The sequence below is a fragment of the Myodes glareolus genome, chromosome 17, assembly GCF_982192425.1.
Source record: "Myodes glareolus chromosome 17, mMyoGla1.1, whole genome shotgun sequence".
In the NCBI taxonomy this organism is placed as follows: domain Eukaryota; kingdom Metazoa; phylum Chordata; class Mammalia; order Rodentia; family Cricetidae; genus Myodes; species Myodes glareolus.
This window is the reverse complement of record NC_142042.1, coordinates 35264938-35277386: the sequence shown is the minus strand read 5'-3', so window position 1 is coordinate 35277386 and position 12449 is coordinate 35264938. Positions and strand designations below refer to the sequence as shown.

The 12449-nt window shown below is 47.7% G+C and overlaps 1 protein-coding gene across 1 annotated transcript in view; it reads left to right on the top strand.

The window, feature by feature from the left end:
• Nucleotides 1–12449, top strand: part of Bcar3 (BCAR3 adaptor protein, NSP family member) — a 106758-nt gene that overhangs the window by 28868 nt on the left and 65441 nt on the right. The window contains exon 3 of the mRNA XM_087897610.1: nt 3370–3409. Within this exon, the coding sequence (XP_087753736.1) occupies nt 3370–3409 (40 nt within the window). The remainder of the gene's footprint in view (nt 1–3369; nt 3410–12449) is intronic.

Here is a 12449-nt window from a genome sequence, read left to right as displayed (position 1 = left end):
ATTCTGGGCCCAATTCTAAGGAAAATGATGCAATAAAGCCGTGTGACCTAAAACATTGTCACAGCACTGCTTAAAAAAAGTTGAAATCCCAAATCATGACATTATGGTCTTGGTATTTGATAGATATTTTCCTGAAAATGAATGGCACCCAAGGGAAACATTTGATACTGTTAGTTGCCAGTGATTGCGGTGGGGGGAGACAGAAAAAACAAAACCCAAAATTTAATCTTTCAAGTGAAAATTAGGAGTTTTGAAAACTTGTATCTTTCACCATGAATTTGACAGTCCCTGGTACTTAATGGCCTCCCCAGTGAGGTGAGTGGTAATGTTAACAAACAAATGTAGTGTGTGTGTGTGTGTGTGTGTGTGTGTGTGTGTGTGTATGTGTGTGTGTATGAGAGAGAGAGATGTGTGTGCATGTGATGTGTGTGTGTGTGATATGTATGTGTGTGTGTGAGTGTGTGTGTGTGTGGTGTGCATGTGATGTGCGTGTGATGTGTGTGATGTGTGTGAGTGATGTGTTTGTGAGTGTGTGTGGATGTATGTGTGTATGTGATGTGTGTGGGGGTTATGCTGATATTAGCCAGCGCTTTCCAGTTATTGGTCACATAATCACACATAACAGATAAAGGACACGCGGTATAAGAGTCACACACTTGATTTTTGGCTCCATTCTCACACCACCAGCTAGCCTGGGACGCAAAGTGAGACTTTTGAAAACACAAAGAGTAGGGAAAGCCGCAGTGATAACTACCACTCGCCAACCGGTTTGATTGTGTTGTCTTTTCTAAACAACAGGGTCTCGCTAAGGTGCCCAGGCTCGCTATGATCCTGGGGTCACCTTCCTGACTTTTGGCATCAGAACATCTATCTGTAACTATAATATCTGTAATTATAATGATGTGGTTGTAATATTTGTAATTTCTTTTTAAAGTAGCCCTTCCCTTTGCCACTTAATTTATCTGTGCTTCTGCCGTTTCGCTCTTGATTTAAAACAGTGCGTATCACACCGTCCATGGAAGGCAGTAGCCTCGAATTCAGCTGAGTCCTACCAAGTCCACGCTAAGATCCATGAAACTAAAATGATGTCATCCTCACTAAATCTTTACTGTGTAAATCTGCCTATTTTAAATGTCTTATGTAAATATAATGGCTCTTATATTTGTATTTTTTATGATGTATGTGCGTGTGCGCACGTGCTTGCGTGCACACGCGCACACACACACACACACACACACACACACACACCACAGTGCACATTCAGAGGCCAGAGGACAGCTCTGTGGTGTTGGTTCTCTCCTTCCACCCTTTTATGGATTCCCGGCCTTCAACCCAAGGCTCAGGTCTTCAGGTCTGGGCTGCAAGCACCTTTACCCTTTAAGCTATTACCCCAGTCCTGTAATGGATTTTTCCTTTTCTTTCTGCTTTTCCTTGTTGAAGACGGAGTCTCTCTCCATAGCCCAGGATATCCTGGATGTGTTCTCTCACTTTGATAAATATTTCGAAGGGTCTCAGTTTTATTTCTAATACCAGTAATTAATAGGTAAACATATACTAAGACCAAAAGGTTTGGAAGCCATCAATTTCAACAGTACACACCAGTGGTTTTTGTTTTTTTTGTTTTTTTTTCCTGTTTTTTAATCCATGCTTTATGGCATGTATATGTATGAAGTAAACTTTAAAATGTACATGGAATAGAAAGACGGAGAAGATAAAAGTCAGCATTATGGTTAGCAAGACTCAGGGTTGGGCCACCGGGCCTCCAAACATCAAGTGAGTGAACCCCAAGTTTTACGAACTTAAACGGGGAAGTGCAAGCAAAATGCTGCTGACCATTTCGGTCACTGGTGGAATATTTCATGGAGCCAAGGCTTGATGACATGACCACATTCCAGAACACGACACTTTCCAGAGTGAACCTAGCACTGACTTCACAGGGACCTACAGAAGCAGGTAGTGATGTCACAGCAGGTAGACTTAAGATGCCTGGCAAGGGAACACCCTCCCCCCCATGTCCCTCCCCCCTGCAGACTGTGTTCCTCTGCTGAAAGCATGGAAAGGTTTTGGTTCATTGCCCTCTTCAAAGGGAACTTAGGCACTGCTCAGATCCTTTGACCCACAAAAGACTCGTGTCTGAACCTATCTGCCTGCCCAGCAGGCCTTGCATACCAGTCTGCCTCTCGCCTGCATGCTCCCAACAGCTCTAAGTCGTGAATAGCCATGGCGGTGTGAGGAGTGCTTATGAGTAGGATCCGTCACAACAGGGTCATTGCGTCCTTGACCTGTAGGATGGAACTCTCTGGTCCTGAACAGTGACCTTGCTGCAGTCATTCATGTCCTCGGCCTCCCAAGGCAGCAGCTGTCAGTGAGTTTCCCTGCCTTCCTATGGTGGCCTTTCTCTCTGTGCTAAGAAGCCTGCCTGCTCTTCAGAGACTGGCCATGCAGGCTTCACAGCCTTTCCGTTCTTCGTAAGTTATCTCGTATCTGTGCGAACGTGTCGCCCTTTGGAGGTTTAAGTCTATGAAGCCGTTGTCCTTTCCACAATGTCTGCCTCTCTAAAACAACGCGAGCTCAAAAAACACTAGATCTGGTGTCTCCCCACTCTTCCCCCATCTCTCCACATCTGCAGTAAGCCACCCTCCCCAGGACCACCCCTGCTGTCTACTGCTGAGCATCTGGTCAGCCCTGATGGAGGATTTTAGCTGACGCAGAGTGTATGTTAGATGAAGTGATGTACTAGGGCGCTAGCGGATATTCGGCTGAGTCACTCGGGTTTACACAGCGGGTGGGGAGCGTTAGTGATAAGAGATGTTCTTGAGAAGCAGGGCTGTGCGCAAGGACCCAGGGGCTGGGCAGCTGCCCGCCTGCTAGGACCTCCATTTCCTTACTGTCCAACGGGCACAGCAGCCTGCTGTGGTTGTCTGGACATTAACCTCAGTGACATGCTAGAAAGGGCGGCATGTTTGAGCATCCGATGCCGCCCCCTCACCTTTGCTCCTTTGGTGCTCCGCTTTCAAACTTGAGGCTAGTTTTCAAGGCTTGTGTGTGCTTAGAATCATCACATATAAAATGCTATCACTTCCTGAGACCTTAATTTGGCTGCAAAGAATGACACATCTGGACTGAGCTCCTGGTTGTTCTCTCTCTCTCTCTCTCTCTCTCTCTCTCTCTCTCTCTCTCTCTCCTTTCTCTCACACATGAGAAGACTCTGGTTTCATCCTTGTGTGTTGGATTCTCCAAACTGGGAATTGGAGACAGTTCACTAATGTAAATGATGAGAGGGAAATAATGTTGACTACATTTCAGTAAGAATTAGTGTGCGTTGTCCTAACTTGTTCTAACTGTCTGTCCCTCCTGTTCTCTTTTCAGGGATCCACATCTTCTGGACCCGACTCTGGAATATGTGAAGGTAGGAAAACGGGGCGTAACTTGTAGTTACGGCTCTGGGTAACAGACTCCCCATTCTAACAGTGCTGCCAAATTCTGCTTGCAGTCTAACTTACGTAGAGAGCCCACCATATCACCTTTTCGAAACAGCCAGAGGAAATTTGGCTCTCATGGGCCTTTGGTAATCTTGGTAAAGGTCTCTGTCACCCTGTTAAAGCCTATGATCTTTCCCCTGTGTACCTCAGATGTGTTTTAAGATTTGGAGTCACGGGTTTGTTTTTGTTTTGTAAGTTCTGGCTCGCACTCAGTAATACCTCCAAAGCGGCCTGGCATCGGCACCATATAATCAAGCTCGTTACTGTGGCCCTGACATATAATATTCACACTGAATAAACAGCTAACAGGGGCTTTTATGGGTCCAAATCACATTTTGCCACCAAGTGAGGTCATACTGTTTTGTTGTTGAGTGAATTCTTTCTTTGATCTCTTCGTTTTCAGATTTGGAGGATTTGGGCAGGGTGTGGAAGAGGCATTGTGGCCAAAGCTTTATCTTGAGTAGGGAGGATGGAGGCCCTGGGATCCTAAGAGTTGTCTTTTTCTTTACAAACCCCTCGCCTTTCCTCAGTCACTAAGCAGTGGTGATGGAGTGTGTGGTGATGGAGGTGGGGATTATTTCTTCCCTTTTCAGTTTTCCTCTTTTGGGGTGCGATGGGGGTTGCTGCTCTGTGTAGCCTTGGCCTCCTGGAACTTGCTCTGTACACCAGGCTGGCCTCCAACTCACAGAGATCCTCTTCCTTCTGCCCTCTGAGTGCTGGGATTAAAGATATGTGCCACCACCATGGGCTTCTTCCCTTTCCTTAATTCCGAGTACTGTGTGAAGGACCGGGACTGCGGCCAGTGTGTGAGCCATAGCCAGCAGGGTCACCACACCGCATCTAGGCAGAGGTTTACGAACCGTGCGTCTGAGCCCCACCTGTGCACAGCACATCTGTTTGCACGAGGCCGTGCACCGCTGAGCAGCGGTGGTGTCCACAGAGAGTGTTTGACTTGACTGTAGCAGAAAACAGCGTGTGTTAGGGCAATGCAGTTCACAGTTTAAAGTCACTCCGATCCACGGTTCAGAGGTTGACTGGCCCCCACCAGAGGCTCAAACCCTCTGTGCTCACCAAGCGTAACCCTGATCCTTGCTCCAGGAACTCACTCCCCCCTTTTACAAACCTCTAAACCTCTTTTCCAAGAATCCCGTGACGACTCTGCTACAGACCGGCCGTTTTAGAATTGTTCACTTTAGTGCAGGAGCTCTGGCTGCTTTGAGGTTTCACCTACCTACCACCAGCTAGGATTCAAAACTGCTAAATCGAAAATTCCAGAAGTAAGCAGTTCATATGTTTTCACTGTCTGAGGAGCATCTTGATCTTGCTGTGTCCTGCTTGTCCTTTTTGTGTGTCCACACTGTACGCTGCCATGCGTCCCTCACACAGTAGCAGACTGGCCGGCACAGCATTGCGGGGCTTATGTTCAAGTAACCCTCATTTTATTGACGGGTTCCGAAGCACAAGCGAGCAATGTGACCACCGCGTTGGGGCGTTAAACGTGAAAGTGTGGACTGACTGTTTCCATGTGGCAACCCTGCAGGCCACGGAGGCTAAAACATAGGACAGTATCTATAGATTGTGATATCATCTGTGATTTCAGTCCTGCCGAGGGCCTTGGATTGTATACCTGAGGATAAGGGGAAGACTGTTGTATTATCTGAGTTACTGCAACTTGTTCCTGAATGTCTGTCGTGTAGAGTTGAACCAAGAAAAGTAGACCAAGTAAAGGTGTAGTGAATGTCGGCGTCTTCCATTTATCCTGACTTTCCCGGCCTTCTCCTGGCACTGGCAAAGCCGCTAGAGCAGCCATTTGGAGTCTGGAGTCTGTGTTTTCTCCCTTTTCTGATCTGAATCTGGTTAGAACTTTAAACTGTGGCTGTTGTGACTGCATCCTTCTCTCTCTCTCTCTCTCTCTCTCTCTCTCTCTCTCTCTCTCTCTCCCTCCCCCCCCTCTGTCCCTCCTCCTCTTCCTCCTCTCTCCCCCTGTCTGTCTGTCTGTCTGTCTGTCTGTCTGTCTGTCTGTCTCTCTCTCTCTCTCTCTCTCTCTCTGTCCTAAGGAGGCCAGAAGAAAGCATCAGATCCCATGGGACAGGAGGCACAGATGATTTGAGCCACCATGTGGGTGGGGTGAGCCAAACATGGGTCCCCTAGAAGAGCGGCAGGTGCTCCTAACCCCTGAGCCATCTCTCCAGCCCCCAGCTGTTATTTTCTCTCTCTGCTCTTGGTCTAGAGAAGTGGTTCTCAACCTTCCAAATACTGCAACCTTTTAATACCGTTTCTCATGTTGTGGTAACCTTCAACCATAAAATTATTTTCGTTGCTACTTCATAACTATCATTTTGCCATAGTTTTGAATTATAATGTAAATATCTGTGTTTTCTGATGGTCTTAGGCAACCCCTGTGGAAGGGTCATCTGACTCCCAAAGAGGTCATGACCCAAGGTTGAGAATCACTGGCCTAGAGCAATGGCTGGGGAAAGGGTTGGGCCAGTGTGGAATATTTCATTGCCTCAGTGGTCCATAAGAACATCAAGAGAGGTCTCTGAGCACAAGGTCCCAGGGATCCTACCTGTCAATCCTGGGCCAGTACTGGCCATCACAGCACCTCCCTGATGGAACTGTCCCTCAGAGCTAGGTTTATGGCTTAAAGAGCAGAGTCAAGGTAACTGGAGCCTGTGGTAGCTGAAGAGAGACCAAGGCAGACAAGAGGTGAGGCTAAAGGGAGGAGCAGCTTAGCCCCTTGACTTTGCGCTCTTTCTTCTCTATGATCTCCTTGTGTGTTCAGTATCTTCAGGGTATCAAGAAATAAGAAATTCTTCATTGAGTCTGTTGTGCCATGAAGGGCCTTTCTGGAAGGTTCACCATTGACCTAATGAATACCAGTCAAGGGGTCAGATGTTTAAGGATTTAAGGTTTCCCCTAGGATAGGAGCGGTCAACTCGGCTCGGTGACCAAGCCCCATCTGAACAGAAGCACCTAACTGTGGCAAGACCAAGCATCTCCTCGCTTCCCAGTTGGGCAGCTGCCCTATGCCTCCCAGGCCTGAGGGGGACAAGGCACTGAAGCTGTCCTCTTAGCTGGTGGCCAGACTACAGTGTCAGGACAAGACAGTGCTGGAGGAGAGAGAACCCAGACTTCAGCTCTGCCCAGCTTGAGTTCTGTATCCTCACACCTGGGGGTTTGTGTTTGCTGTACATTAGTATAGCATGGAAGGGGACTGTTGCTTGGTTACTTAAGTTCTTTGCATATGGAACGGAAGGAAATCACCAGACTGAGAAGCCCGAGGGTGGTTGATGGGGTTTCACACTGTCCATGGGGGCTGGCCTCCTGAAGGTTGTATCTGATGTGTGGATGGGCCAGGAAAATAAATAGCAGATTCAAGATAGTCCACCCCCACCCCACAGGGGGAGGAGGATGACGTTGGCATTGCCTTCTTTGCTGATTTTGACTTTCATCTGCCCTTGGACAGTTTTGGGTCTGTTTTTTTCCTGTTTCTACTCTTCCTCATTTCATGAATTCGCCCCTCACAGTTTTTTTTCCTCCTACAGTAGCTCAGAAGACTGTCATCTTGAAGGTCGGGCTTGAGCTGTTTTATATAATCACAGAACCTTTTCTGTAGTCAAATATAACTGCTTCTCACTACATCTCAATGAGACCGGAATGCAGACAGCTCAGTGGCCTCCCCCTCTGCTGCTGCCGACTGTGTTGTTACTGACTTGGTTAGGACAGAACAGCTCTGGAATTTTACTCTGCGTATCTGGCATACCTGATGCTAGATAAAACCAACTTTTCTTTCTTCCTTCCTTCCTTCCTTCCTTCCTTCCTTCCTTCCTTCCTTCCTTCCTTCCTTTCTTTCTTTCTTTCTTTCTTTCTTTCTTTCTTTCTTTCCATTCAGAGGTAGTTACCCCGAGCATAGCTGGAGTAGAGTTTTGCACCCACCTTCTTCGTGCCTAATCTTGTCATAAGCATAGCTCCACCAAGACATACTTACTGTGTCCAGTTTCTCAGACATGTCACGGGTGATTGCTTAGAAAATTTGATGCTGAAACCATTGCTAATAGTTCAGTGTGTTGTCCTTCCACTGGGAGCTGAGTCACATGACCCTTGGCCCCACCGAGGGGTGTTTGTTCCATACCAGAGTTTTAACAGTGTTGCCTTGCTGGCCCACCCCAGCATTCACTGAATCTATGAACTGTTGGAGCATGCGAAGGGGACAAACCTACAGATCCAAAATGGCAGTACCTCCGTGACACAGGACAACAGGTCATCCAAGAGGAACCCAGTGTGAACCTGTTATCAGTGGTGTAGCAGAAGCCAGAGACCTGGAGGCAGACCAGTGACCCCAGGAAATGAACACTTGCGAGTAAATAGAGTAAACGTGATGGACTAAAGGGTAAAGTTCTACAAGATTCTCTGACTTTTGTTTTGTTGTTTGTTTTTGTTTGGTTTGGTTTGGGGTGTTCTTTTTTTTAAGTTTGGTTTTGATTTAGGGCAAGATTGCAAGTGTGGAAGGTGGACTCAGGACAGGGGGATAAGTGGAGTCAGAATGCATGATGTGAAATCCACAAAGAATCAATAAAAGTTTAAAAAAAAAAAGAAAGAAACCAATGGGACCTTGAACTTTCACTTTCTCTATGGGTTCGGTCTTCCTCATAAATAGGAAGGCTGGGAAGGGCATCTGTTCATCTAATTTTAACATTTTAGTGATCTCTATGTCTATGAGAGACCAGAGAGAGAGAGAGACAGAGTTTTTCCTTTTTATTTTATTTTTTTGGCAAGTGGTGGAAGTTCTTACATTGTCACTGTGCCTTGTTTTTGTCATTGTTCAAGACAGACTGTGTAGCTGAGGCTAGCCACAAACTCACTTTGTAGCCCAGGATGGTTACCTTGAAATTTGTAGTTCCCTTGTCTCAGCCTCCTGAGAGCCTGTGTCATAGACATGTGCCCCCTGCTGCCAGCAACGTTAGCGCTCTTGATTATAAAAGCACCATGTTGTTTGTGACCATGAGAAGCATTTCACCTTGTATCTCAGAGACGGTGATGGACGATGATCACTTACTGGTTCTGTCCCTTATGAAGACCGGAGATTGACTCTTATATTTGCGTTACGATTGGCTGTGTTGTACTTTTTAAAAAGTCACTCCTGCCAGCCCTAGAGAAGTTACTTCACGTGTGCACATGCGTGTGTGAAAATCAGGATAACTTGGAGGAGTCAATTTTCTCCTTCCACCTTTACGTGGGTCCCGGCGATGGAACTCGGGGAACTCGGGCTGTAGGGCTGGGCAGCAGTCGCCTTAGCAGGCCGAGCCGTCTCGATGGCCCTGTGCCTCACGTTTGTAACCCTTCATAAATGTCTGCTTCCACGCTCTTGTTGTTCTTTGAACTGTTTTTCTGGGCCTGCTTTGTTCAGATTCAACAGCTGGGCATCTGTGAGTTCCACAGGCATATATATTTCCCTTCTATTTTCTGTCGTTCATCATCCTTTTTATAATTAAAATCTCAATTAACATATAATTACATCACTTCCTTTCCTGTTCTCTTTTTCACCCTTCCCCCAGCTCTCTCTTAAACTAATGGCCTCTTTTTGATTATTACTGCTAAACGCATACGCATAAATCTATAAATATAGCCTTCTGGGTTTGTTTAGCACCGCTTGTTTGTGTATGGTTTCAGGCCTGACCACTTGGTATTGAATAACCAATTAAGGGGCCTCCTCCCTGGGAAAGGCTGATTCTCTCTCTCTGAGCAGTTATTCTCTGAGTCTATAGTTCTATGTCTCAGCCTGGGACCCCTGAGATGTTCCCCTTCCTCACTGGCGTGTCATCATTGCGTGGATCACGCTTAGGCAGCTATGTCTCACAACTATCCTAGACGAGTGTTCCCGTGTTCTCTAGGAAACACTCTCACAGCAAACTTCCTGGCCCTCTGGCTCATCTCCTTCCATCCCCTCTTCCGAGATGTGCCCTGCGCTTTAGAGGCAAGCTCACTTCCTTATGCTGAAGATTCTCGGGAGCTTCTTCACATAGGTGGCCCACCCTTACTTTAGTGAAGTCTATTTTCTGGGTATGTTTTAAAGTTGAGGAGGGGATGTGCCTGGCAAGGACATGGCTAGGTGATTTTCTTCCAGGAAAAAAAAAATGTTTATTATAGATTTTTCATCTTGAAATAAATTGCTTTTAAGAAAGATAAATTAGAAAGCCTGGTGGAGCCGGAAGCATCTTCAAATCAGGAGCGAAGAGGCAAGTGTCCTCCAGTGAACGGATGTACCCTGCACCGTGTGGCCCGCAGACTGAAGGCCTGCTCTCCAGGGAGCACATAAGGAAGTGTTAGGAGGGGGCAGAGCCTTTGTTCCTGGTTCCTATTGTCAGCCTTGGTGGGTTCTTGTTGCCCACTTGTGAGCGTTAATAAAGCTTGCAGTTCTCCAAGCCTGCTTTGCAGGTTAGAAGGAAGGTCACAACATTGGCGCCATTGTGCTGAACAGGGCCCAGGGCCCTTCTGCTTCTTCCTCTGCAGCCTAGGGAAGTCCTAAGGGGGTTTAGAAAGCCATCCTTTGTGGGGTTAATGCCCGTTCCCAGAGGGTCTTCTAAGTCTATAGAAATTAGTCTGCCAGGGGCTCAGATCTCTGTGAGGCCATTTCCCCCTCAGTCGGCTTGGGATACCTTAGGTCACCCAGCAGATGAAAAGAGAAATAATTATGCGAATTCCAGCACCAAGAATAAGCAGCGTGGCGGTGGGAGGCCTTGGTGGAAGAGGGGGCAGCAGGGCCTCAGCTCCCCTTTTGTGCTCAATATGGCTGCAGCCATGGTCACGGCTAAATAGCTGTCTTTGAGGGAAGTCTTTTCTTCCAGCAGGAAAGCAGGCGAGTCTGCTCTGAATTAGCCAGCTCACAAAGTCATGAAAGGGACTTACAGAAACAATGGCACGCTGTACATTCCGTGAGATTTTAACAAGTTATACGAACCAGATAACGGCCCAACTGGCTGGCTCTGCAGGTTTTTTGCCTGAGTGTGCACATCCACAGAGCCCTGTGGGACCAGATCAAACGGGTGCCAGCGGCCAGTGTGAAACAGTCCAGGCTCACTCTGGGCCCGCGTTCAGCTTCGCCCACTCTGCCCCCAGTGCGCACTGTACCGCTATTCTTAGGAAGATTAGTGTTACTACAGTTTAGAAAATTGTAGCCGCTGGGTAGGAAGACAGACAAACAGGGTAGAAAACAGTTCTCCTCCAGCAGAATCCTGTCCTTCAGGTTTGCAGAAATATGGCCACCTTAAAAAGAAATCTTATAACAAGAATTTATGTCCGTAGGAAAGTCTCTGCGTATGTGCTTACATGTGACATTGTTCGCCAGGGACAGACTGGAGACAGCGTGACCGTCTGCTTCCGTTGTATGGAGACCCATCCAAGGACATCTCTTTGATTAGAGAAAGAAGTGGGTACAACCCCTAGTGCCCCCAAATTGCAGTATGCCTCATGGAAAATGTCTCAAAGGCTACCAGCAGGGCTGGAGAGATGGCCCGGAGATTGAGGGCATACACAGCTTCTTAGAGGGGTCCTCTGGTCCCAGCATCCGTGTCGGGTGGTTTAAACAGAGGATCTGACGCATGTAGTCTTCATGGGCTCTGCGCTCACATGCACCCACACACAGACACGTACATACACATGCGTTTTTAATCTTTAAAAGTCCGTCAGTTAGAACCGTATCTGTGGAGACAGAAAACGAGTTCGTGACTGACAAGGGATGAGAGAATCTTTAAAAGGGGACCTTGGGGGAAGGATGGGGGGATGAACAAGTCTTTGATGCTAGAAATAATTACCCAACTGGTCACTTGTCAACGCTCACAGAATTGTACCAAAAAGGGTAACACTTACTGAATGCAAATAAGACTTATTGAGCCTGGCCTTTGAACATGGAAGTGAAAGTCCCTTTTAACCTTTGGGGACTGCCCCCTCCCCAGTGCGGGGGGCAAGTTTTCAGTTTGAGACAGGCTGATTCTGTGGGGACAATCCCCTCCTTCTGTCTCCTCCCACCCCTCCCCCCCAGCAGGAGGAGTGAGCCCTTACAGATTGGGTTTCACCAAAGAGGCTCATTCAGCAGGTAACTTCCAGCCTCTACCATGTATTCACAAGTCCGTCAAGAGGGACCAGGTGAGGGGGCGGTGACATGAAGCTTACCTATAGGGTGACAGTGGGCACGGCCAGGCCAGGTGTTGCAAGAGGCCTTCTAGAGGGGAAATTAGGAGCCGTTTTATGCAACAAGCCAACAGATCCTGGCAGGGCTTGAATGGAGCAGGTGAGAGAGAGGAAGCCGGTGTGGGGGGGGGGGCAGCTCAAGTTCACTTGAGGTCTGGGATCTTGCCAAAGGCCAGGCAGTTTCTCAGGAAGGGAGTCCCACACAGAGGCCTTGCTACCGCCATGGTAAATCAACCCACGAGCTTTTGGGGATCTGTTGAAAGCCAGGGGTGAGGAAGCTCCCATTCAGGGTCAAATCTGGCCCATCCCGTTTTTCATGGGCAAAACATGAACGTTAGGCTGTAAATGTCTTTATTTCCTAATTTAAACAGAGTGGCAAACTTATACAAAATTCACATGCCAGTATATATTCATAAAATTTCATTGGGGCACAGCTGGCTCTGTATTACAAATTACCTGAATTACCTGGATTACCTGCCTTTGTGCTGCCACGGTGGCTGCGGAGCCAGTGGGACTCTTCACTGGAAGGTTTGCTGACCACCCCCACTCTCTAGCCGCTCCACCCCACCCTCACCTCCTGCCTTAGACAGCTTACTTCTTCTCCCTCCCTCTGCCTCGCCAATGATGCGTTGCAGGCTCCCAACATTCTGTCGCCTCATGCTGACATTACCATTGTGCAACTTCGTATCACTGACATCACCCTTATCTGGTGCCTCCTGACCCAGCTGAGTCCTTGTGCAAGGCCTGTGATCTCACACCATCACAAATGCTGAAACA